At 43.5% G+C, this 27,084-nt stretch overlaps 2 protein-coding genes across 7 annotated transcripts in view; both read left to right on the top strand.

The window, feature by feature from the left end:
- Nucleotides 1-26,017, top strand: MRPL42 (mitochondrial ribosomal protein L42). 6 transcript variants are annotated; one of them, XM_042859830.2, is made up of 8 exons: nucleotides 12-160; nucleotides 2,003-2,082; nucleotides 4,246-4,436; nucleotides 5,774-5,974; nucleotides 6,936-6,999; nucleotides 8,775-8,859; nucleotides 10,285-10,448; nucleotides 12,210-14,624. In XM_042859830.2, exons 3-8 carry the CDS (start codon nucleotides 4,349-4,351, stop codon nucleotides 12,253-12,255), a joined length of 648 nt encoding a protein of 215 aa, XP_042715764.2. In that variant the 5' UTR covers nucleotides 12-160; nucleotides 2,003-2,082; nucleotides 4,246-4,348; the 3' UTR covers nucleotides 12,256-14,624. The 6 variants fall into 6 exon arrangements, with proteins under 6 accessions (XP_065429813.1, XP_008176951.2, XP_065429987.1 ...); XM_065573741.1 differs by lacking the exons at nucleotides 2,003-2,082; nucleotides 12,210-14,624 and adding an exon at nucleotides 23,106-24,183 and having other exon boundaries at nucleotides 1-160; XM_008178729.3 differs by lacking the exon at nucleotides 2,003-2,082 and having other exon boundaries at nucleotides 1-160.
- LOC135976633 (uncharacterized) overlaps nucleotides 24,028-27,084 on the top strand; it is a 9,131-nt gene continuing 6,074 nt past the window's right edge. The window contains exon 1 of the mRNA XM_065573517.1: nucleotides 24,028-25,772. Coding sequence (XP_065429589.1) covers nucleotides 24,028-25,758 — 1,731 coding nt within the window. The 3' untranslated portion in view covers nucleotides 25,759-25,772. The remainder of the gene's footprint in view (nucleotides 25,773-27,084) is intronic.

Genomic DNA, 27,084 nt, shown 5'->3' on the forward strand with positions numbered 1-27,084 from the left:
TGTGTCTACGTCACAGGAAATATACATCACTGCTTCCGGGCATCGCGAGGAAGGCATTGGGCGAGTACCTACAGACTGATTGATTCATTGAACATCTCTCAGTTGAATCTGTGGAGCCTCACAGAACAAGATGATGGCGCCACTCTCTGGGCCGGGCCAGGTAACCGCTGCTTCCCCCATCGGCGTCGGTCCCAACCGGCCGGGCGCGGCCTGGCTCTGGGCTCCAGCGGTGCTGTGTGACTGGTGGGCTCGGCGGGGGGCGCAGAGGGATGAAAGGCGATGATGGGCCGCGGCGGGAGGCTGAGCAGCGCGTGAGCGGCCGGAGACGTAACGTCATAATCTGCTCCTGCCGCCAAACCGAATTGCTGTTCGACAGTTAATGAGCTTGCGAACTGAGCATGCGCAATAATGTCTGCCGTCGTCTTTGCTTTTACTCCCTCTTACTGGGATTCCAGCGTGGTCCCTGCTGTTCCCGGGGGAGGGGCAGGATCGTGGGGGGGCTGGGAACCCCGGAGGGTCAAACACCTGTTCTCGTTGCTGTTTTGTGGCTTACCGCTCTAAACCCAGTGGAAGGGGGAAGCATTAGATGTGATAAGTTAATTGTATTAAGGCTTTTGACCTCACGATAGTCTCATAAGCAAACTAGCAAAATGTTAGTGGTCTGCACGAAACTACTATACGGTGGGTGCACAACTGGTTGAAAGATATTCAGAGTTGCTATGAATGGTTTGCTGTCAAAGTACATGGACATAGCTCAGTTCTGGGTCCTGTACTAGTCCAGCTTTTCATTAATGAAATAGATAAGGAAGTGGAGAATGTGCTTATAAAATATGTGGATGCTGCCAGCTGGGCAGGGGGAACGAGCATTTTGGTGGACGGGATTAGAATTCCAAGTGACCTTGACAAATGACAGAATTGGTCTAAAATCAACCAGATGAAATTCAATAAAGAAAAGTGCAAAGTACTCATTTAGGAAGGAAACCTCAAATGCACAACTACAAAATGGGGAATAACCGGTTAAAGGGTAGTACTGCTGAAGAGGATTTGGGGATTGTAGTGGATCATGAATTGAACATGTATCAACAATGTGATGCCTTTGTGAAAAAGGTTAATAACATTTTGGGGTTTATTAACAAGTGTGTCATATGTAAGATACAGGAGGTAATTGTCCCGCTCTACTCAGCCCAGATGAGACCCCCAACTGGAATATTGTGTCTACTTCTGGGTGCCACACTTCAGGAAAGATGTGGATAAACTGGAGAGAGTCCAGAGGAGAGAAACAATAATGATAAAACGTTTAGAAAACTTACCCAGTTTTTTTAACCTTTGGGTCATGTTTAGTCTTGAGAAAAAAGACTGAGGGGACCTTAATCCTTTATATTGGTTGGATGGGGTCCTAGTGCTGACCTTACCTAGTTTGTCTTTTGGTGAAACTGAAGTGCCTTGTGTCCACTATGTATTTACAATGAGATAGCTAATGCATGTTAGTTACTCTATGGTAAAAACACACTGTCTTAGCATAGGTTACAAACTATAATGCTGACTCGTATATTAGATGCACCATTATTGTTCATGGCTTTGCAACTCTCATGCTGATTGTGTGGTGAATACTGCATCAGAAGTATTTGCATCTGATTTTCTGCAGCTTCCCATTTATATGGGTGTCATGGAAAACCAGTTGAAGCATTTTAATGTAAAGGAATTAACAGTGGCTTTTCCTCCCTCAAATTCCCTTATTCCCTTCCCTTAATCAGGGCTTGTCTACCTGAACACAATAGAGGGGTGAAGTTAATGCACATAATTTACAGCTCCTTAAATCGCTGTGTGGATGCTCTTGTTCATAAGTAAAGTGGCCTTAGTTTTGATGACAGGACAACCTAGAGGATTACAGGAGTCTTTCCCCAAAACATGATATATTAATCTTCCATCCTTTGATCTGTCTTGAATATTTTTAAAGGCTTTTATAGTCCCAGTGTAACTTAGTTTTGTTTTTTATTTGAAGACCAAAGAGAAGGCGGAAACAGTGGAGCTTAACTTTTCGGAGTGTGGCTCTTTGTAAAAAGCCTTTACAGTATTTCACAGGTATCAGTTTTGTGCTGACAAAGTTTCACTATATGGTTCAAGGTTAATTTAAGGTGACCATGGTCCTTCTCTGCACTATGTGCTGTTCAGGACAATGAAGGCCTGACAGTGTCGTGGTAGATCCTGCCATGCATGCAGAGGTTGTTGGCACTCCCCTGTATAAGCAGAGTACACAAAGTGGTGGCACTCTTGTCCCATGAGAATGAATCTACAGTTTGGTGCTTTAAACTGTAAAAATTTCTTTTTGATCTCCGCTTCTATCTGCTTGCTGACCACACATGCTGTAAACCTTATCTTTATTAACTATGTGCTCCCAGGAAAATTTAACTTACAAACCCAGCATTATCTTACACCTCTCTTACATTATGATGGTAATATTAATGAGTCCTTAGTGTGATATGCAAGAACACTGTCTGCATAGGCTGCAACAAAAATATTTTCAGCTCACTTAACATTGTGATGTTATGTCTCAGCATATTTGAAAAGTGCTGTCAGAGATGTCCTGATCCAGAAATGGGGTGTGGCAGTTACTAGACATGTTCTGCATTTGTTTCTGATAAAGTTGCATAGGATGGCTTTCATTATAGGCAAGCTACCTGGCAGGTCATTCCCTCTTTACACACCTGATTGGCATAGCTATTAGGCCTCAAGGAGAAATGTTTTAAATATATCCGTTTGATAGCAGTGCCAGATCCTATACATGTCTGCTGTGAGGGGTGGTTTTGCTGACAACCCTGATTCTGAAGTGTTCTGAAAAGGATGCTGATGTTCTTATCAAGATCTGAAGAAGCCAGGCCCATACACTGTGTATTATAGAGATCGAGGACTAGATTCACAGAGATACTTAAAGGTCCAAGTTTTAGGTTTCACTGTGATTGCTAAAACTTCCAATGAACCTTGTAGGTGCTTAAACTCACTCAGTGCCTACATTTTCAGGATAAAAGTTCCCAAGGTGTAACTTTCTGCCTTTTGAGCATGCGCAGTGCTTCCTTACTCTAAGCATCCAGATGCCTATCTCCTGCCTAAACTGCAGGGCAGTTCATGAAGGGAAGGAAAGATAAGTCAAGTGGTTGGAGGAGGTGGTGGTATCCACCTTATAACTTTTAGCACAGTGGGTAGAACACTCACTATAGGCGCCTTCTCCTGCAAAGCTTCTGCTGTTAGTGCACCCGTGCTCACTAACCCCTCCCTGGCAGCGCAGATAAGTCTCTCTGCCCCCTCCCCTGCACGGAGCAGTCAGGGCTGGGTCAAATCAACCCCCAGAAATCTCCCCTGACTGCAGGAAGCTCTACACCTTGGGGGGGTGGGGGGGGAGAAGGAGTCTGCATGAAGAGTGGGATGGGGGTTCTGAGTGGGTGGGGTGGGGGTTAGGTGCAGGGTGGTCAGGCAGATGGAGGAGCAGCGCCGCGTACAGTGATCCCTTCCTCCCCTTCCTGGCCCCATTGCTCCTTAACCACAGGGGGGAGGGGTCACAGTACAGGAAGCTGCTCCCCGTTTGCGCTCCCTCCAACTCCCTCCGCATCAAACCTATTCCCCCCCCTGCACCCTGAACCCTCCCACCGAGCCTCACCCTCTGCATTGGGAGCCCCCTAAACAGCTGAATCCTGACCCCAACTCCCCCAGCACCCAGACTGCCTGCTGAGCCCCCACACCTCCCCCCCCAGCTGAGCCCTAACTACCTTCACCTGGACTCCACTACAGAGTCCCATTCCCCCTGCACCCAGAACCCCCCAACGAGCCCCTTTGCATCCTGATCCCCCTCTCCCCACAAACACCTGGACCCCTCCACTGAGCTGCCCACACCCAGATTGTGCCACACAGAAGTAATGTACTCTTGAGGGAATTCTGCATTAAAAATTCTGTGCCTAAAAATTTTAAAATTCTGCATAATTTTATTTGTCAAAATAACACAATATAATCACTGTAATATTTTGATAAATAAAATTATGCAGAATTTTAAAATATTGTGCGCAGAATTTAATTTTTTTGGTACAGAATTCCCTCAGAAGTACTATTCAGTAAGTGGATGCTAATTCTTAACTCATTACAAATATTTCCAGCACTTGTTGAACAATATATAAGGTGTAGTGCAAGTCAAATCTTTCATAGTTTATTAATAAAAGATTCAAGATCTAATTGTCAACCCTTCTGTCTCCTAAACAGTGATGAAACCTGCTCCTTCAGAAGTGTGTGCTGCAGTAAAAAGGATACCATTTGCGTCCAGAATATTTCTTTCTCCAGCACCAATTTTCTGTCTCCTGTGACCATGGCAATAGCATTGAGAAGAGCTGTGTGGTCCAATACTATGTGGATGCATGTAGCAACAACATTCAGTAGGCAGGCCTCAGTACAGAGTAAGAAATAGTGCTGCTTTATGAAAATCCTATGTTTAGAAATTTTCTGGTTTTCTTTTTCTTTTTTAAAAGACTCTTGCATTGGTACTTAGCTCTGAGCAAAGTTTACAGTAACACAGGCAGAGAAGTGACCTTTATATTTCACCTGGTTAAAGTTTGATATTTATGGAGTTATGTGCTGTGTTACTAAGTCACGTTTTGACTTGGTTGCCCTTGAAGTTTCCAGTGTTGAACTTTAAAATAGATTAGCTCCATTAACCAAGCTTTAAAGAGCATTTTAACATTAGGAGGCATCTGAGATTTGAAGACTTGATTTCTTAGGCTCGTGTTTACCTTCTCTTGAACAAGAAGCAATAATATGCAATGTTGCCTGATTTTTGCAGTATTTCAGATTGGCTTTTGGGGAGGTGTTAGTTGAAGATAGCAATATGTGGAAGAAAAAGCGCTGGGTATCTGGAGTTGTAAGCACCGCCAAGCAAATCTTATAGTATCTCCATATAAAGTCGAAGATGAGCTATGTCACGTCTTCTAAAATGTGACAGCGAAAGTTGGAAGAAAAATGTTTTGATAGTTGTGCTGATTCTGGGTTTTCTGCTTCCCAAACTCCTTATTGTTTCCTGTGAATGTAATCCTGTTCTTGTGAAATATGTGGGAAGTAAGACACTTGTGTCATATCTGCCATAAGCAATGGAGTATTAATATTTAACAATATCCATACTTATAGTAAACAGTAAAATAATGGAACATTAGAAGAACTGTACCCAGACTAGTTATTTTTATGATCACTTTCAAATATCAGTAATGAGTTTGACGTTCATGAGCCTAATTTCTTACACAGATATGCATGTCATCCTAATAAATCCCTGAAAAATGTCAGTTTAAAAAAACCCATAAATCTAAGTTCAGATTACTACTACACATACTTCTTGATAAAATCATCTTCAAAGTGGAGACGCACTGAAACTCAAATATTTAAAAATAACAAACCCACACAAGTGGAAGAGTACATTATAAGATAGCTATAAAATGTATGAGTTTACTACCCTGTGATCTGGCCAGAACCAGAAACAATGAGGCATGAGCTCATGAATTACTGTTGAACTAAAACCCCACACAGTTTCGGGGAAAAGTGAAGATGCTGCAATTCTATGAAACATGAAAGCATTTTTGGAATTGGATGTTGTCATGGATAACAGTCTTTGTATTCATAATTTCTCATTCTATACATCTATTAGCCCAGCAAAGCAAGGTTCTACATAACTTCTTGGCATTTCTATTTGTCTGTATGTAATGCGATAATTTGTGAACACTGCATCTGATCAATTCCAACATTTCAGGGAATGTTCTAGGCATCAGTGGGCAGAATCCTATTGATTTTGATGAAAATCGGAAAACCAGGACAGCCTGCTTTACAGGAAAATCAGACTGCCTAGTACTGCAAGGCAAAGGAATCTCTGTGGTGCCCCCTGCTGCTGCATATCAGAGGCAGTATCTTAACTTGCATGGGGAGATTGTCCGTAGCCTGGAGTATAAGAAAAGTAAGCGTTTTAGAGGAAGGAGTTTTGGGAGTCAGGGAGAAACAGGGACATGGAGCAGGGAGGAGTGGGGTTGGGGGAAGCAGCAGGAACTGGAAGATAGTGGGGTGGGAGGGGAGAGCAGGGACCTCGGGGCGGAGTGGCAGGGGGTTGGGAGTTGTGGTGGTGGGGAGTGATGAGGAAGCAGAGACCAGGAATGGGGGAAGTAGAGATGGAAAAATCAGGGACTAAAAGTGAGGGGGCAGGGCAGAGACTGTCTATAACAAACCCTAGGGTTTCAGATCAACCTCTGCAAAAATTGCCTGGAAGGAGAAAGGCAGGCCCTGTGTTTGTGGGAACTGATTCCCAGCCAGGGCTTTGGGCAAGGGGATCAACCTCTGGGATCAGGTGAGAAGAGGAAGGAGGCATAGGCTGAGTAGAGGGTAAAGGGCAAGGCAGCTCTATGAGCAGGGGCTGGGGAATGTAACCTCCACCTCCCCAATCCCTATTTCTGCCTCCCTCATGGTCCCGTCATCACTCCTGTACACACACTAGAAGCAGGCAGCAGCTTAATATGGGGCTTTCTCTAATTGAGTGCAGAGTTTGGCCTACAGAAGCAAAAAAGTAATGCAACCCTATAATATAGCAATGTTTTTATTTCATTGTGCAAGAAACTATTACTTTAGGAGTAGTGTGCTTGCTTTGGTATGGTATGGGTTTTTTGCAACTTCTTAGAGTACCACAAGGATAATCCTGGGATAGCACCCAAGTACTGGGCCAGTTGCAGTTCTAGAAATATGTATTATAATAGGATTGAAATATTGGCATGATATTCAAGACACTTTTTAAATGGATTCGTTAAACTTAAACTGAATGTGCATTTCTGGTTGAGCTCACTCATGTTTGAGATAACGGAATGCAGGTGTAAAGTTAATTTTGTTGCAGTTTCATTTGTTCTCACTGATGTTTTTTCTCATCTTTGCAGATGGAGCAGTGCATTGTGCTCGCCATAAATCTACATATTCAGTCCTTCCAGAAGACTATAACTGGTACACAATCAAATCTATTTTGACCAACTATGGACTTCATTTGACCCATAGCTTCAGGGATAAATATTGGAGTAATTGCCCTATCTGCTGTTAGTCTTGCTGTTTTCTTTATGCCAATTATTCCTTTTGCAAGTTTTGGATTGATCTAGCCATTTTCTGAAGAGCCTTGTTTCTAGACATAAGGCTTGTGAAACTAACGTTCCAAATGTGAATTAAGTGAAAAATCAATGCAGTGTTGTCTTCTATAGACAAAGGGCTGTTGTGCCTCTGCTGATATTCATAGGTTTGTCAAGAGGCCCGGTGAAATTAAAGAGCATGGCTGCTTTTCAGTACTTAGACAAAAGTACTGGCACTTCCATGCAGCTGCTTGGGAAAGTTGAGTAGCAACATAATCAGTTACTGGAGTTCTTTACTGGGTAGAAATCTAAAAAAGGTGGGGAAAGGAGGTTCATAGACTCATAGACTTTAAGGTCAGAAGGGACCATTATGATCATCTGGTCTGACCCCCTGCATGCTGCAGGCCACAAAGCCGTCCCTACCCCTTCCCTTGACTCTGCTGTTGAAGTCCCCAAATCCTGTGGCTTAGTGACTTCAATTGGCAGAGAACCCTCTTGCTCGCGATCCCCGCCCCATGCTGCGGAGGAAGGCGAAAAACCTCCAGGGCCTCTGCCAATCTACCCTGGAGGAAAATTCCTTCCCGACCCCAAATATGGCGATCAGTAAAACCCCGAGCATGTAGGCAAGAGTCTCCAGCCTGACCCTTGTTAGCCATTATACTATTTACCTGCAATGGCACGGTATTCCTTTGGCTAAAATCATGTTTTTCCATTAAACCATTCCCTCCATAAACTTATCTAACTTAATCTTAAAACCAGACAGGTCCTTCGCCCCCACCGTTTCCCTCGGAAGGCCGTTCCAATATTTCACCTCTCTGACGGTCAGAAACCTTCGTCTAATTTCAAGCCTAAACTTCTGCACGGCCAGTTTATATCCATTCGTTCTCGTGTCCACATTAGTACTAAGCTGGAATAATTCCTCTCCCTCCCTTGTATTTATCCCTCTGATATATTTAAAGATAGCAATCATATCCCCCCTCAGCCTTAGAATAGTGTAGACCCCTCTCACCTCAGACACTAACGGGCTCTCCAGGGAAGATGAGACAAGCCTCATCTCTTCCAGCAGAATGAGTTTGGTGGAGCTTCACATTTATCATGCTTACTAGGTAGAAGCTGACTGGTAGGGCCTAGCACTTGGTAGAAATCCCAGCTCCCTTTCCTGGCCAGTGGATTAGAGGTGCTGGACTCTTTTGTAGGGCATTGGCCCTGGAATTTATTGAGGGGGCTAGTTGCCATTGTCTTTCGTGCTTTATTTCTGGCTTCTAGGTATCTTGTAGACATTTTAAGCCTAGTTTCTAAATATTTTCAAAAAAACAAACAAGATACAAAATACTACAAGGAAACTATCTGGAAATCTTATGCACTTAACCCTGGTGCTGGGTACAATTTTCAGAGATGTCTAAGTGACTCGGAAGTCTAAGTCCCATTGAAAGTCAGTGGTTCTTAGTCTGCTAAATCACTTAGTGAGTAAAATTTTCAAGATGTCTTTTCAACTTTAGATAGCAAACTTATGCACGTAATACCCTAGACTTTCCGCCCGTTTCTTGGTCAGCCAGTCTGACTCATGTCTCTTCCAGAGTGCTCTCACCTGAGCAAGAGGGTGGACTTGATAGGAATAAGGGCATATACTGATCTGTATAATGTTTTCATCATTTATAGTAAAGTGGAACTTGCCATGACATCAGATGGAAGGACAATTGTCTGCTACCATCCTTCAGTTGAAATTCCATATGAGCACACAAAGGTATATACAGATTTGCACAACTATGTTTCCTGTTTGCTTGAAAGCACAGACAATCTTTAATTTGGCTAACAATGTTCTTTTGGGCTATCCCTTTTTTAGCTCTCCTTAAGTGTCTCAGTATACTGGATAACATGGCCAGAATATTGTGATATGAATTTGGCTACTATCTAGAGCAGGGGTGGGCAAAATTTTTGGCCTGCGGGCCACATAAGGTTTCCAAAATTGTATGGAGTGCCGGTTAGCGGAGGCTGTGCCTCCCCAAACAGCCAGGCGTGGCCCAGCCCTGCCCCCATCCGACCCCCCCCAGCTTCTCGCTCCCAACAGTCCCCCAGGACTCCTGCCCCATCCAACCTCCCATTCCCTGTCCCCTGACAGCCCCCAGAACCCCATCCAACCCCTCCTCTCATTCCTGACTGCCCCCCCGGGACCCCTACCCCCATTCAACCCCCCCGTTCCCTGCCCTCTGACTACCCCGACCCCTATCCACACCCCTGCCCTGCCCAGCCCCCTGAACTCCCCTGCCCTCTATCCAACCCCCCTTGCCCCCTTACCGCGCTGCCTGGAGCACCAGTGGCTGGTGGCGCCACAGCCACACCGCCCAGAGCACTAGGACAGGCAGCTGCGCCGCCCGGCTGGAGCCAGGCATGCTGCAGAGCAGCTCATAGCACCGGGTCAGGCCCTGGCTGTGCAGCTGCGCTGCCCCAGGAGCTCGCAGCCCTGCTGCCCAGAGCATTGGGACGGCAGCAGAGCGAGCTGTGGCTGCGGGGGAGGGGGAATAGCAAGGGAGGGGCTGGGTGCTAGCCTCCCGGGGCAGGAGCTCAGGGGCCGGGTAGGAGGGTCCCGTGGGCAGTAGTTTGCCCACCTCTGATCTAGAGGTAGTTCAAACTGTTGTTGGGAGCAGGGAAAATGTACTATTGAGATGGGTACAGTATATGAACCTGAATGAACAAAGCTGGGTTTTCCTCCTGACTGCCACTCACTCCTGTGTGATCACTTCATCTCTCTGTGCTATAGAGTCCACAGGAGAGATTCACCTGCAGGGGATGCAGACAGATTCCCCTGTAGGCATGGGGGATACAATTCTGGGAAAGACTTACAACCAGAGTAGGACAGGCACAGAGTAGATTGATTTTAATCAAAGCAAATCTGGCAGTCTATAGGAGCCTAAAACCTTAGATTTTGATAGTTGTCTTTACATCATTTGTGCCCTTTGTATTCCTTGCACTTATTCAACTTGGATAAGATAAAACAGACTAAATAGACTTTTTGTTTAGAGACAGTTTCACTTTCTAATTCTTGTGCAGTAGTAAAATACTGCAGTGATAGATTGTGAACAGTTCAGGGAAGTGGTTAAATGTTTTAATTAGAGTTAAAAAATACTAAAAGCTTACTAAAGTAATGTGCTCATTACTGATGATATTGTAGCCCATACCTCGACCAGATCCAGTGGATAACAAAGAAGAAACACATGATCAAGTACTGAAATCTAGATTGGAAGTGAAGGAGCTAAAGAATAGCAAAGGTCCTACATTTGAGGAGCTCAGCAAAATGTTTTATACAACAAAACATCGCTGGTACCCTGTGGGACAGTAAGTGTCTTTTCTGAAGTATTTGTCCTTTGGGGGTTGAAGGGAAAGAGGAATAAATAACATGGGCTAAATTCACTCCTACGGTAACTCATTAGGTATGGCATAATAATGTTAGCATCAAACTATTAAGTATTTTACATAACACTTAATTTTACATAGGGATAAATTCCTTAAGGAATTTTCACTGGCGATACGGTCTTAGAATTGCACCAAAAAGGGTATTGTATAGTAATGTCAAAGGAGATTATTTTTCTTCATCTGATTGATTAGATGATAATTCTTGTATTCTTCGTTAATGTCTTACTGTGAAACCAATCTATTATGTAAAGTACATTTGACCAAGAACATTAGTTTCTGCCTAATATCTCTGTTGTCGATTAGACCTGCTCTGAGCAGGGTTAGATGACACAGTGCTTACCAGTGACAGTCTACACTAGGGCTTCCAACATTCTGAACAACAGTGGAGCTACACCAATATCAGCAACGCTGATAAATTTGGTAATATGTCCGTAGTGTAGACAAGACCTTAGTTACTGACCAAAGTGGGAGAACTGAGGTCAAATTATTTTCTTTTCGGAGACTTATAGCCTTTGGGAAATTAAAATTCTCAGCATTATCTACCCTTTTTGAATACTTACCTCCTCCAGTGATAACTTTCTAGAATCCTTCCTAGTAGCAGTTGCTTTTAGAGTCTTAAGTTACTGTGAAAAACCGTGGATGCTCCTTTGTCTTAAAGGGCCTGTGATAGGGAAGCATTGTCAGCTCTTATATTTGCAGTCTCTTAAAAGATAAGATTTGTGAGGAGGAAGCACTCCTGATCAAGTTACTTCCACTTTAAGCACTATCTGTGTTCAGCTGTGCCAGTTGAAACAAAGTCTGTTTTAGCTTCTGTTGAGAGTCCTTTCTAAAGTGGCTTCATAAAACTTTAAGTTGGCTGAAATTAACAGAGAACTGAAGAGCTGGTCCAAATTCTTCCCTGAATGACTGCCGTTATATAAGAAAGAGCATATGGGATTAGATGAGGAAGAATTGATTGTAGAAACTTGTAAAAACTCTGCTCTTTCGCAATAAGCAACAAAATTTCATTTTCTTGTATATGAAATCAGGGATATCTTCTTCTGATTTAGTGTAGTGCTAGTTTTAGTTGAAAGGACACTGTCCACTTGAATTTTTAGTGAAATTGACTATTTAAAAAATACCCGTTAGGCCATACCTTTTTTTTTTTTTTTTTAAAGGATGTTCTGAGTTTGTTTTGTTTTAAATGCGTTTAGAAAGTGGGAGGGAGTCATTGATGGAGTCATATGAGCAGATCCTTATGAAGGATCAGGTCATTTTTTATTTTCTTGAGTTTTAAGGACCCTTTTCAGCAAGGGAAAAGCTATCTGACCGTCTAGTGAAATGAATTTTATCCAAAGTGCTGTCACGTGCGTAGAATAAATAAACTTGGAAAAACTGAAGTTTTATTTGCCAATTGCTTTTAATAATCTTGGTCATGATGGTTGTAACTAAAGTAGGTACAAGATTCAGATGTGAATTTTCAAGTTGGTTGTATTGTGTACTTGTTCATGCAGCAGTAGAAGGGGCAGTGTTATTTATGTAGGTAACACCTTGTGAACAGGAGACAAATGTGTTGATCAGCTTGTGTATCTTTTTATAGCACTACTAATATGTAGGCTGTAGACTACTGGTTACAAACAAATCCTGACAGGAAAAATCCAAGAATACGTTCCAAATTATCACTGCAATTCTTTTTTCTTCCAGGTATCAGAGAAGACGCAAGAAACTCAATTCTCCTAAAGACAGATGATTACAATAATTTGTGTCTCTGCTTTGTGTCATTAACCATACTGGAAATTAAACCACAAAAACAGGAGTTTTGCTGATCAATTCTGTATTAGTGTTATCATTAGTCTTTTCCCCATAAATAAAACTTGATTCTGGAATTCTTGTATGGGTAGGAACAGATGATCAGGATGGAAAGGTCCAGCAACAGAGCTGAATGCCTCCAGCTTCCTAGAAGCAGGGCCAGCTCCAGGCACCAGCTTAACAAGCAGGTGCTTGGGGCGGCCAAGGGAGAGGGACAGCACCTGCGGCAATTCGGGGGCGGCAGGTCCCTCACTCCCTCTAGGAGAGAACGACCTGCCGCTGAACTGCCACCGCCGATCACGGCCTTCCCCCCCCCTCCCCCCCCCAGTTGCCGCTGCCGATCGCGGCTGCTTTTTTTTTTTTTTTTTGGCTTGGGGCGGCAGAAATGCTGAAGCCAGCCCTGCCTAGAAGACTGAAATTAAATAAGTGAAACACAGATGACCTTTAAGATTGAGATGAAAGAATATTAGGCTCCTACAGCTGTTGATGGTTGCAAGTAATGTAATTGCCTCCAGGTACCACCTTACAAGTGTCTAAAATTATCATCTCTTACAGAAACTGGCTAGCTCTAGTTACAGCTTAGTTTCAAGGTATAATTACTCATATTTTTAAAGACTGCCTGGAGCTCCCAAATGTAGCTATTTATAAAGCTAACATTCAGTAAGGTCATGTCAGATGCACATGACTGTATGGTTGTAGCTGTGTGGAGGAAGGGATGTCTGCCATGGCAGGGTAGTCACTGAAGATACCAGAGCCTTTCCACCCTGGGAAGGCTTGGCCCTTAAACACTTTTTCTAGAGTTTCTCTAAAGTTCAGAAGATTTTGAGGTTTATATCCTCCATGTTCTAGTTGAAGTTTGCCTCATGTGAGTGAAATTTGTGGGTAGTCAGGACAGTGGAAGATAGGGTTTGACTACAGGCAATTTGAACTAATCGGTAGCATTAATCTATGACAAGCTTAGCTGCCTTTTGGACCCTGGAAGGCTGAAAACCTGGCAAATACTCCATTTTATGGGACGGGGCAGAGGACTGAAACTAGACCCATTTAATCTGTTTAATGAAAGAAATGACTCCTGCTGTAAGGCACTAAGTATAAATACATATAAATATTCTTTAGCTGTATTTGACATTACTTCTGAACATTTCAGTGTAACTGAAGCTCGGTTCCAGGCTAACATCTAAAATGTCTGTATAGTGTCTAGCAAAATGGGGCTGGGGCATTTGGGGTAGCTTGCTTTTTTTGTTTTTCCATGGTAGCCTCCAGCAACCATTACACAGATTCCATTCCTACATCTCTCTTTGCCCTCTGGGCTTTTAAGGCCTGACCTACCTAGGGGAAAAAATGTCATGGTTGCTGGACATTGAGTCTGTCCATTGTCCTACCCACACAATTGCATTGCCTCTGTCATACTGCCAGATCAGATTCCAAGGCCAAAAGCAATCATGATCCTCTAGTCTCACCTCGAGTGTGTTACCTGTTAATTTTCATAGACAGTTGAGTACCGCACAGGTTTAATCCTCAATTCATTTTGATCACTGTTTCTGCAAACAAGTCCAATTTTTTTTTTTGTAATAATTACAACGCATTTTATTTCTATAAGGGAGAGGGAGTGGAAAAATTGGTCAGTCTGCTGTAAGGGTTAACATCCTCTAAAGAGCTATGTACATTAAGGAGGTTGCTGTAAATAATAATTAATGGGATAATGAAGATATTCTTACCAAAAGAAATAGAGCAGAAGTGATGTGTGAAGTTGAAAGTTCCGGTACATGAAAACTGGTAGCAAATAATGCTATATTATTTTAGCACATGACAGTGAATGGTGACTTTTGTGCAAGATATAATATATACTCCTGGAAAAACTATACAGAAGGTAATTCAATGTATTTAGATGATAAACAGTTTAATCTGTAAAATTCAAAATTTTAAAAAAGTTTTATCCAAATCTAAATGCAAGTTGGTTGGTTTGACCAACCCCTCACCCCAAAACAGACATTCTTGCTAGCAGAGTATGAAGTAGTCGCACTCCCTCCTGCTGCTGTGCAGTCAAGATAGCTGGTTTAAAATTAATTCTGAAATTGGCTGGTGTATTGTCTTGCACACGGATTATGTCCCCAAATATTAAAGATTGTAAAGGAGGCATAGTTAAAGTAGGCCTGACATAATGGGGGAGATTAGATGCCATTAACATGGTAATACTCTGAACCTAACTTTCCTTCTGAATATATTGCTCCTACCTTTTCATGCTGTCTTACAAAGAAATTAATGCCTTACCAAGTTTTCCCATGATAAGTAAATAAGAGTTGATCTTTACCTGTTTCTGTTTGTTTTTTCCTTCAAATACTCAGTGATAGTGTGATGCTGTCCTGCAAAATCCCCTGATGAGAACTGACTTGCTATGTTTGGAATTGCCTTTCACCCTTCCAGTTGGCATTATTTCATGCAGTGGTTTTCCCCCAAACTTATTAAGTATGCAGAGTGTCCTGAGCATTAGGTACTACAATGATACGCTATAGAAAGCCCTAACAGAGAGATGGATTGTTTGAGTACTGGAAGTTTTAATCACCGAGCCTAAATCTACCCCTTCTTGGCTTAATCCCAAATTTAAAAAACTACTAGATTCTCTGATTAAATTGTCTTCTTAGACTTTCCATTTCTCTCCCCTCCCCCATCCAAAACTTATTTTATGATGCCCAATGTCTTTCTCCATTATAACAGTTTGCTTTACAGAAATCTCATGTTAGAATATCATTACGTGCTACTCTTCCCCCTTCTTTGCATCTTAAATTCAGTTAGTTTGTGGTCAAATATCCTCAGCTAGAGTTAAAAATGTCTGATGTCTTGGGGAGGGGGTATATCTACACTGCAGCTGGAAGCATCCTCTCAGGCCCCCTGTACAGACATGCTGGCAAGGCTTGAGCTAGCGCAATTAAAATAGCAGTGGGCTTGAGAGCCCACTCGCTAGCCCAAACTGCAAAGTCCACAGTTCTAAGGCCGCTACCTCGAGCCCTGCTGGCGGAAGTCTGTCTACCCAGCCTGGGTGGCTCAGTCCCAGCTGCAGTGCAGAGATATCCTTGGTGGCTAAAAATCTTCAAGATTTAAAATAATCGCTATTAACAGTATTACCTCTTCTCTCCAATTCTGCGATATTCGGAGTCTAAAACACACCCTTACTATAAAGTCCCCTCTGCTTTCTTGTTTTCCTTGTATTAACCCATAGTCTTTGGTGGTGTATGTAGTGTCAGAGGTATCCATTCTGCCTTTTCCCATCTCCTGATTTTTTTTCCAGGTTATCATCCTATACCAACATTCCAGTTGGATGCTCTAAAACAAAAATCAGTCAATGGTAGATTTCTTTAGGATTCTCTTCCATGCTTTAAACAGCTTATGTAGAGGCTAGCAAGAGAGCTTTCCGGACTATTGTTTCAGTTCACTTGGACTTAGTTTTGAGCTTAACCATATTTTTGTTTAATTGTAGTGTCTAGGAGCCCTAGTCCTAAAGCAGGACTCCACTGTGCTAGGCACTGTACAAACACAGAACAAAAAAGACGATCCGTGCCCCAAAGAACTTACAAGCTAAGTACAAGACAGGAGATAACAGATGGGTACAAACCTAACCGACTGGGGAGTACAACTGAGTTTGAATGGTTCAGGATTCACTTGAAACTAGTCAACCAAGGTCCATTTGAAGTCAGACCAGAATTACCAAAATCTCTTACAAATTTGGCCCCAGTGTTATGTTTGTAATAAAACCGGAAAGCAGGCAAATTTATCTGAGTTAAGAGTTTTGTACAGCTCTATTAGACACTTACTTGTTTTGCATGCACCTGTATCTGATGCTGCTTTTTTTTTTTTTTTTTTTTTTTTTTTTTATAATGCTGCCTTTCAAACCCTGCCCCTATCTGTGGTCACTGAGAGAGTTTGGTATCCTACATCCTTCTAGCTTACTGTGGTCTTCATTTTTTTCCTGATTTTAAACCCTTTATGCTTGCTACCCTATGACTGGGGAAAGTTTGATTTCAGTCCAATACCAAAGAAAGCTTGTTCCCAGGTCATATATCATTTAAGTGGATTGAGTTATTTATCTTCAAGTGCAAGGAAGATTGTTTCATCTTAATAAACAGTCCAAACCTCCACAAACACACCTGAGACATCACAGCAATGCATGAGAGGAGGTTTTCATTTGTCAAAACAGGCCTTCCCTTTCCCAGGTATGAATGATGTGATTCTGTAGATCAGTGGTTTCCAAAGTGGGGTGCGTGCACCTCAAGGAGTGTGCAAGAGGATCCTTGGGGGGACACAGTAGGAGGAGGGTTTTTTGTTTGTTTTTTTGCACTTCAGCAGTTTGGGTGGGAGTCAGGGTTTGTTTTTGTTTTTTGGCACGCTTCGGCGCAGCAGGGGGTGCGTGCTCAAATTTTTTACTGATAGGGGTGCGCGATCAAAAAAGTTTGGAGACCACTGCTGTGGATTACTAATAGAACCAGCAGAGGGCAGTCTTGTACAAGAGTTCAATTAGACTAGTCTCAAAGCAGATCTATAATTTAGAGTATCCTGGAATATTGTGAAAGGAGGGACAGTGGAAGTGTGCATGATTTTTTTTTTTAATAGCTTTTTCTGACATAGACTCATGGCTTTGAAATACTTAAGAGACGAGGAATAACCCATCCATATGTCAAGTATCAGAGGGGTAGCCATGTTAGTCTGAATCTGTAAAAAGCAACAGAGGGTCCTGTGGCACCTTTGAGACTAACAGAAGTACTGGGAGCATAAGCTTTCGTGGGTAAGAACCTCACTTGAAGTGAGGTTCTTACCCACGAAAGCTTATGCTCCCAGTACTTCTGTTAGTCTCAAAGGTGCCACAGGACCCTCTGTTGCTCCATCCATATGTATGCAGCAAGACAGGTATACCTTGCATGTTGAGGATGGAGGGGGCATGAAGGGGGCTGTGGTTTGAATGGGAGTGTGAGTTCTTCTGTTGTGGGCTGAGTGGTGCTAATGGCTGTTGCTAGGGTTATTTGCTAGTTTTAGTTGATTTGGTTTTAGTAATTTATGCCAAAAGGTACTGGAGAGCCATTTTATACTTTTTAAAATGAAGAGTAATCTAATAATCAACACTGTTACTTTGAAAAATGCATTCGGTAGGCAGTGGGCAGGAATCAGGTAGAAGGAGGTGCTCTCATTCCCTGCACCAGAGAAAAGAGGATACTCACTTGATTTCTTTGCTGCCAGGAGTGGATCTGTGGCAAGCAAGTAGCTTGAAGCGTGTAGGGACACACATGCACAAAAAGAGAGGCTTTGAGATGCTGTTTAAGTCAGTGACCCAGCCTTGGGAATAGCTTCCTCCCCTCCCCCCAGCATGTAGTGAGTTCAGATAAATATATTGACTATACATTACAATAAAAGGCAAAGCAGACCTATTGTCAGCCATTACTGTAAAAGACTCCCCCAACTACAAAGACATAGACTCTCCAATTCAGCTCTCCTCCTCCTCCTCCAGAAAGCTTGAATTAGATTGGAGGATGTTTTAAAGTGAACACATCGGGGTTTTGTTTCACCAAGGCGTTTTCATACAGGTTAAGGCCAGAAGGGCCCATTAGATCTAGTCTGAGCTCCTGCATGTCACAGGCCATTGTCATCCAGTTATCCTTGTATTGAGCCAATAAGCAGGAGTGAAAGTAAGGTGGTATGGGCTGGTACGCCGTACCAGTAAAAAGTAGCCGCCAGTACTGGCCTGTACCGCTGACTTAGCGCTTTAATGTTGGTGCCCCATTTGCGCCCCCTGCATCAGCTTTCATGGACTTCTATTTTTAATACAATTTAGAGTCTTAGTTCTACCATATTTAACTATCATATTTAGAACACTGTGCACAGTAGAAAACAAATGAAAATGGCTCATACAACAAGCACGATGGCCTGCAGGTTTGACTTCTATGGTTCGTAGACTAGTAAAAAGTGGGCCACCCAATTTTGATTTGAGGCATAGCATGATATAATTGGGATATTATAATCATGTTTTATTGTTTCTCATATAACAAGGGTGATATCACAAAGGGCCTGTAAAAGGGCACTCACCTCTTGAAGCTTCCAAGCAACTAGATGGGGTATTGCAATCCTTTTCTTGCCCTTAGTGACCCTTGCAGGCTGCTGACTGATCTTGGCAGGTCTTCAGTGGTTTGGCCCTCTAGTGAAGTCACACAAATCTAGTCTGGGATATTAAAGAGTCCAGCAAATAAGTCTCTTGGCCCTTGCTAGGTTCGTCAACCAAGCTCTGAGCCCTTTAAATTCAGCTCTTTGTTTGGGCTCCCAAATCAGCCCTGCCCCCTTTTGGAGTTTATGCCACTTTACCTGTGGCCAGTAGGTTCCAACCCAGGAACCCTATACACAGCAGACACATACTGCTCAAATCCAATCAACTGTTGCTGTTGGGTCCTTTTATCTCCAGCCCAATCTCAGGGTCAGCATCCTCAGGTTCTTCTCCCACTGCAATCTTAGTGTAAGTTCAGTCAACCATAACCACTTCTTTTTAGGCTCCTTTGGCCAAAGAGGAGCTCCCTTCTTCACTCTTCTGGTCCCAGTCAGGAACTAATGGGCTAAGGCCCTGCATCTCCTTTTATCTGAGCTTGCTGGGCACTGATTTGCTGTTTGTAGCCTTGGAGGACCAGGACTTTCTAGCTTCAAAGATGGCTGCCCCAGTGATGCCTCTCTAGGCAGGCCTGGAGGACCTATCTTTGCTGCTCTTCTCCTCCCACCTTGCTGCTTCCTGGGACAGGGTGTGGCAGAAGGGGCCATAAAGCCCTGTTACACCGTGTCCCAGAGGCATATCACCAGTCTGATTGCAAATTGGTCCTGTTTACAGTATTAGTCTAGATATGTGTATGTAGTAGGTTTGGGCTGAGGTTCGGCCCTCAGCGGGGCTGTGGGCTGTCCCAGTGCCTCACTCTGGTCTGGTGGTAGTCCGGGGCAAAAGGCACACAGTTAGGGGCTCAGGCCCATAAGCAGGGGCTGAGTCCAGAGGTCCGAAACCCAGGCCCTTAAGCAAGGGCTGAGGCAAAGTCTATAGCGGCCCGGGCCCTAAGTCAGGGCGGGGCAGTAATCAAATAGTCAATTAGTGGCCCAGGCCCTGAAGCTGGGGCTGGGTCAGTAGCAAATAGTCAATCAAAGGCCTAGGCCCTTAAGCAGGGGCTGGGTCGGGCTTTGTAGCAGCCCCCAACCTCTCTAGGCCAGGGGAAAAAAGGGGGGAGTCTGCCACCCAAGGAGTGGGTGGCAGGGGGGACGCAAGCCCTCCCACTCCACTGCGTCCCAGCCCGGGGCCCTAGCAGCGATGGAAACTCGCTGCTGTCAGTGGGGATCCTGGCCGCAACACACTGACATCGGCTCTGGCAGTGCAGCAGCCAGACTGGGGTCAGCTGCCCCCAGGCTACTTCCACACTCCCCCTCGTATGGCACCTGGGCCGTCTTGCTGTCGTCGGTGCTTTCCACCAGCATTGGCTCCTCTGGGTAGGTGGCGAAGGGCAGACTCGGCTCGTCCTCGGGGTACCTGGCACGGGGCTGGCTCGGCTTCTCCTCGGGGTACCTGGCACGGGGCAGGCTCGACTGGCCCGGTGACTCAGCAGGGTGGTCGCGGCCTGCGGCTGTTTCCCAAGCAGGAGTTTGGCCACAGACGTCTGCTCTCTCCGCTGGCCTGGGCTCCACTGAGCTCTGCAGGCGAGCTTTTATACTTCCGGGTCGGGGCCGTGACCTCGGAGGGGTGGGCGCCGGACCCGGTGGCTCCGCCCACATTGGGATTAGGGGAGGTTCGGCCCTCAGCAGGGCTGTGGGGTGTCCCACCGCCTCGCTATAGTGTATAACTTGAGTGTCATGATTAAGAATAAGCTATAACTGAAGAAATTATACCTCCTCCATTACTCACAACTTTAATGCTGAACGTATGTGTGTGTGTGTGTGTGTGTGTGGTGTGTGAGAGCGAGAGACATAAGATAGCACTAAGAGGTACACCAATGTTTGTGGGAAGAAGCATGGTTGTGTTGTACAATATGGACTGATGAACAGCTGTGTCCCCTCACTCTCTAACCTGGGGTGCCTTTTACACTGCTTCTCTGTGAGAGCTACCACTCCTACTCTGCTCTCACATATCCTCCAGCCTGTACGGTTCTCCCAGTTATTGTAGGAGTGCTGCAGCCAGCCACTCTAGAATCTCACTACAGAGCAACACAAGCAACTCCCAGTTCCACACTTTCCCTAGAAATGTACGTCTTATACTGCCCAGTTCTCTCTTGGACAATACAAGTCCATATAAAGCCCATTTTATTAATAAAATAGGATATGCACAAATCCTGTTATCCCAAATTTAGTTTCCCAAACACTTCAATTCAAACATACTGGTTTAGATACAATAAAACAAGTTTACTTTTATTCGCTTAAAATCTATCCTTTTGTAGTTAATAAAGAGGCATAAAAGTCAGAATTGATTACAAGAAAAGTAAAAGTAAAACGCAACTAATGCCTAACTTAAACTAGAGTGAATACAAAGCAAGGTCTCTGTCACCATGTTTCAGAAGTCCTGCTGGCTGAACTTCTTTTAGTCAGGCTCCCTCCCTCAGTCCAGTGCTGCTTCTGTTGTTCTTCAGGTGTCTGTGTTGCGGAGAGAGAGAAAGGGAGGGATCATTTGGGGTGTCTGCCTCCCTTATAGTTCTTTCCCTTCTTCAGGAAGCATGTCCAGCTGAGGTTCAAGAGACAAAAAGTCTGTGTCGATGGGAACCCCAAGCGGTTTCTTTTTAAGATGTACATTTTTCGCCCATGTCCCTTTTCCTGCCAATGAATAGCCAAGTAAGCAGGTGATGGCTCATTTGATCTGATTACACCTCGCTGAGGCATCAGCTTGTCTTTTGTCTCTGAAGAACTGGTTTGGCCACTCCCCAGACTTGGAATATGTTTTAGTAACACTATACAGTGGCATTTTATAACTTTACAGATGATGTTCCCACACATATTTTATCAGGATAATATTGACCAGTGAGTTATGAGTTTTCAAATGATACCTCACAAGGCATTCTTGTACAAAGACTGTCATAATAGTGCACAAGGGATGAATACGGGTTCAGATCACATGTGTTTTATGGTTTCTTTTCATTTGCCTATGAAGCTTTTGTGACAACAGTGCAACAGAGGAAATAATAATGGTGAGTTGGTGTAAGGTGTTGTAGTAACTAGATGGGAATGTATAAGGAAGGGTTAATGTTATGAAATAATGTGGTATTTGAGAGTTGATTTTTGTGGTCAGAGTTAAGGTTGCATAAGTGCAAAAGGCAATACAATCTTGACTTTTTATTCTATTTTATTTTAATTTGGAGGGATTTCCAAGCTGGTGTTTTGTTTTGTTTTGTTTTTAAATCAATATTAATAGCTTGTCATGTACATTGCTACCAACATTGATATTTATTGTCCCCTTTAGGACCTCGTGTCCCACCCCCCACATAGATGATGTCTTCCCTGTACCACCAAATCCCCCCCCCTCCCAACAGCTGGAATTATCCCCAAGCACCCACATCTGCACAGCACCACACCTTAACATACTTTACCTCCTAACTCTGCTTCTCAGCACAGGACTCTCAAATCCCTTACCACATTTAGCTTTCAAACATATTCCCTGCTACCATGCCTGTCCCACTGGCTCCCTAGGGTCACTGTGAGGAGTGATGCTGGTCAGACAGGCTGGCGGTGTCAGAGAATAGAAGTAGCTAGCAGAATTTGACTGTTTTATCTGCTAGTTTTTGTGAAGATCAAATATAGGGAATAGTTGTTTTTGTGTTTAAGTTTTAAATTTTTAAATGGCCTTGTCCTTGAGCTATTATGAGAGAGAGAAAGATCCCCAGAAATGTGAGCCTCTCAAGAAAAATTTCAAATAGAGCTCATTTTCATAAGTTACTCTGCTAAAGTTAGAAAATGTTGTGGAAAATTCAGCTGATCCATGAAAAGTTAATGTGTTAGATTTGGAAGCTACATTTAGTTATTTACATGTGAAGTAGAAGGATTGTAAGTACTGTTTCTAAGTACAAATCTCAATACCTTAACTATGAAACCACTAAAAAGTGTTTATTTTATTCACTCTCTCTCTCTCACTTATTTCCTACTCATATAAGCTAAATATCTGGGCTGAAATTTCAGCCAACAGTTATCATTTTTAAAATAATTCTAATCTCTATTATATCTGTTAAAGAAATAGCCAGGAATCTTATTTTGGAATGGACAGACATAGGAATTGCCATTCTGGATCAGACCTATGGTCAGACCCAGTGGCCAGCACCAGCTGGTGGTACAAAAACCCTGCAATGTGGGCAGTTATGGGATAATCTGCCTCCAGGCAAAGTTTTCTTCAATTAGTTAGAGGTTGGTTTATGCCCTGCAAGTTGTATTGTAGTACTAAATGTCAAGGAGATTGAGGGATAATATAAGGAGGATGACATCACCAGAAATCCCAGCTTCCTCAATGTCACCAGAAGTCTTGCCTTAACCAGACATCATAGGAAATTATGATATCCCAAAACTGATGGTCTGACCTAAACCTTTGCCCTTCAGATTCTGTCCTAATCCCTTTCTACTCCTGATCCTCTCACTTAGGAAGGGAAAACAGGATTTGGTGGACGGATGGAACCCCTAAACCAGTGACTGATAAGTATCACTATCTCTAGAAATTATAAAGACACACAACTAAATGCATAAAAAAAAAAAAAGCTAGAACATAAACACAGTGAGATCTTTTAAAATATGTGCAGAGGCTTGTTAAATTTTTTGCAGATACAGACTAACACGGCTGCTACTCTGAAACCTGTCATTATGCAAGGCACTGCATTTAGCCGTATGGAGTGGAAATCCATCAACCTCATGAAAAAATTCGTACAGATACAGACAGACATCATCTTCCTTTCCAAATGCAAGCAGATGGACATCATACCAAAAGGACTAAAGGTAAAAAATCCATTACAATCTACATATCACACAGACTATGCTGAGAGACTGTGTCACACATTCTCAAAGAAACTGCGAAACCACCTGATCAGCATCCTATACAGCAAACAGGGAAAGATTAAGAATGAGCTCTCAGAACTGGATACTCTCATAAGAAACCAACCTTCCACACAAACTTCCTCATGGATAGACTTTACAAAAACTAGACAAGCCATTTACAAGACAAACTTTGCCTCTCTACAAAGGAAAAAGGACACTAAACTATCTAAACTGCTACATGCCACAAGCAGCCACAACAGTAGTTCCCTTAACCCACCCAGCAATATTGTTAATCTTTCCAGCTATACTCTTAGCCCAGCAGAAAAGTCTGTCCTATCTCGGGGCCTCTCCTTTTGTCCCTCCAGACCCATGAATATGATACAGTTCTGCGGTGACCTAGAATCCTACTTTCAACGTCTCCGACTCAAAGAATATTTCCAACATACCTCTGAACAGCATACTAACCCACAGAATCCTCCCTACCAGCACTACAAAAAAAAAGGATTCTGCGTGGACTCCTCCGGACGGTCGAAACAACAGACTGGATTTCTACATAGATTGCTTCCGTCACCGTGCAAAGGCTGAAATTGTGGAAAAGCAACATCACTTGCCACATAACCTCAGCAATGCTGAACACAACGCCATCTACAGCCTCAGAAACAACCCTGACATCATAATCAAAAAGGCTGACAAAGGAGGTGCTGTCGTCATCATGAATAAATTGGAATATGACCAAGAGGCTGCTAGACAGCTCTCTAACACCACATTCTACAGGCCATTATCCTCTGATCCCACTGAGGATTACCTAAAGAAACTACACCATCTGCTAAAAAAACTCCCTGACAAAGCACAGGAACAAATCTGTACAGACACATGCCTAGAACCCCGACCAGGGGTATTCTATTTGCTACCCAAGATCCATAAACCTGGAAATCCTGGACGCCCCGTCATCTCAGGCATTGGCACCCTAACATCAGGCTTGTCTGGTTATGTGGACTCTCTCCTCAGACCCTACGCTACCAGCACTCCCAGCTATCTTCGAGACACCACTGACTTCCTGAGGAAACTACAATCCATCGGTGATCTTCCAGAAAACACCATCCTGGCCACTATGAACGTAGAAGCCCTCTACACCAATATTCCACACAAAGATGGACTACAAGCTATCAGGAACAGTATCCCTGATAATGTCACAGCTAACCTAGTGGCTGAACTTTGTGATTTTGTCCTCACCCACAACTATTTCACATTTGGGGACAATATATACCTTCAAGTCAGCGGCACTGCTATGTGTACCCGCATGGCCCCACAATATGCCAACATTTTTATGGCTGACTTAGAACAACGCTTCCTTAGCTCTCGTCCCCTAACGCCCCTACTCTACTTGCGCTACATTGATGACATCTTCATCATCTGGACCCATGGAAAAGAAGCCCTTGAGGAATTTCACCATGATTTCAATAATTTCTATCCCACCATCAACCTCAGCCTAGATCAATCCACACAAGCGGTCCATTTCCTGGACACTACTGTGCTAATAAGCGATGGTCACATAAATACCACCCTATACCGGAAACCTACTGACCGCTACACTTACCTACATGCCTCCAGCTTCCATCCAGGACACACCACACGATCCATTGTCTACAGCCAAGCTCTAAGATATAACCGCATTTGCTCCAATCCCTCGGATAGAGACCAGCACCTACAAGATCTCTATCAAGCATTCTTAAAACTACAATACCCACCTGCTGAAGTGAAAAAACAGATTGACAGAGCCAGACGAGTACCCAGAAGTCACCTCCTACAAGACAGGCCCAACAAAGAAAATAACAGAACACCACTAGCTGTCACCTTCAGCCCCCAACTAAAACCTCTCCAGCGCATCATCAGAGATCTACAACCTATCCTGAAAGATGATCCTTTACTCTCACAGATCTTGGGAGACAGACCTGTCCTCGCTTACAGACAACCCCCCAACCTAAAGCAAATACTCACCAGCAACCACACATCACTGAACAAACCCACTAACCCAGGAACCTATCCTTGTAACAAACCCCGATGCCAACTCTGTCCACATATCTATTCAAGTGACATCATCATAGGACCTAATCAAATCAGCCATACCATCAGGGGCTCGTTCACCTGCACATCTACCAATGTGATATATGCCATCATTGGCCAAACCGGACAGTCTCTACGCAAAAGAATTAATGGACACAAATCTGACATCAGGAATCAAAATACTCAAAAACCAGTGGGAGAACACTTTAACCTGTCTGGTCATTCAGTGACAGACCTGCGGGTGGCTATATTACAACAGAAAAACTTCAAAAACAGACTCCAACGAGAGACTGCTGAGCTGGAATTGATATGCAAACTAGACACAATCAACTCCGGTTTGAATAAGGACTGGGAATGGCTGAGCCATTACAAACATTGAATCTATCTCCCCTTGTAAGTATGCTCACACTTCTTATCAAACTGTCTGTACTGGGCTATCTTGATTATCACTTCAAAAGTTTTTTTTCTCTTAATTAATTGGCCTCTCAGAGTTGGTAAGACAACTCCCACCTGTTTATGCTCTCTGTATGTGTGTATATATATCTCCTCAATATATGTTCCATTCTATATGCATCCGAAGAAGTGGGCTGTAGTCCACGAAAGCTTATGCTCTAATAAATTTGTTAGTCTCTAAGGTGCCACAAGTACTCCTGTTCCTCTTGTTAAAATAGATACTTGTAAATCTAAATGATCCTACATGAATAATTGGAGATGGGCCTGGCCCAAGCCATTATGACCTCCCCAAGGGCCCTATGTAGGGAAACCAATAGGATTTGGTGTATGGCCCAGAACCACAAAACCAGACTGACCTATAGTGCCATCCCTACAAATGAAAAAGAACTACAGCTAAAATAACAGGAAAAAAAGCTAAAATGCAAAAGCAGATGTTTTAAAATCCTATGACCTCCACCCAAGGCCCACCTCTTTTAGGGAAGGAAGCCACTAGGATTTAGTTCATGGGCCAGATCCTTTAAGCCATTAACTTACATGTAGTGCCAACCCTAGAAATGATAAAGAGCTGCAACTAAATGTATGAGAAAAGGTAAAATGTAAAAAGAAAGATGTGTAGCATATGTGCAAAGGATAAAATACAGAAAAATACATTTAATATTAACTAAAATGCCCCAATGTGTGTTCACACAGAATAATTGAAGAGAAACAAGCATTGAAAATACAAAACCACATTCTTAGTTGTGGCTGCCGACTGACAAATGAAAAAGAAAACTGCAGACATCTGTTGAGGCAACACATGGGGGAGGGCATGCAAGGTCATGTGCCGCCCCCTCAATCTGCTGCTTGGCTTGCACAGACTGAGCATGCTCAGTAACACTGCTGAAGACAGCTGCCCTCACTCTGCCTCTCTCCCCCCCCCCCCCCACGCACGCGCACACACACACACCCCGCTAGCGGGTGCACTGGTCATCTGACTGTTGCTCAAACTGTCCCAAACTCCTGAGAAAAGTTTCTTGAAGAAGCAATTTATTTCACTCTGAGAGGGACTTTATCAGTGATCATCAGGTAGCAGTTTTCCATTGTAACTCAGACACCTGTTTAAAACTAGTTTTTATAAAGCACAGAGAAAATATATTACTTTCTGAATCACTGGTAGCAAGGCTTCCCAGGTCACCTTCCTATCACACCCTGCTCCCAATTCCCCCTCTTTTCCCCATGTTTTACACCCAGCTTTGATAACATTAATGTAGAC

Source organism: Chrysemys picta, chromosome 1, assembly GCF_011386835.1.
Source record: "Chrysemys picta bellii isolate R12L10 chromosome 1, ASM1138683v2, whole genome shotgun sequence".
NCBI lineage: Eukaryota > Metazoa > Chordata > Testudines > Emydidae > Chrysemys > Chrysemys picta.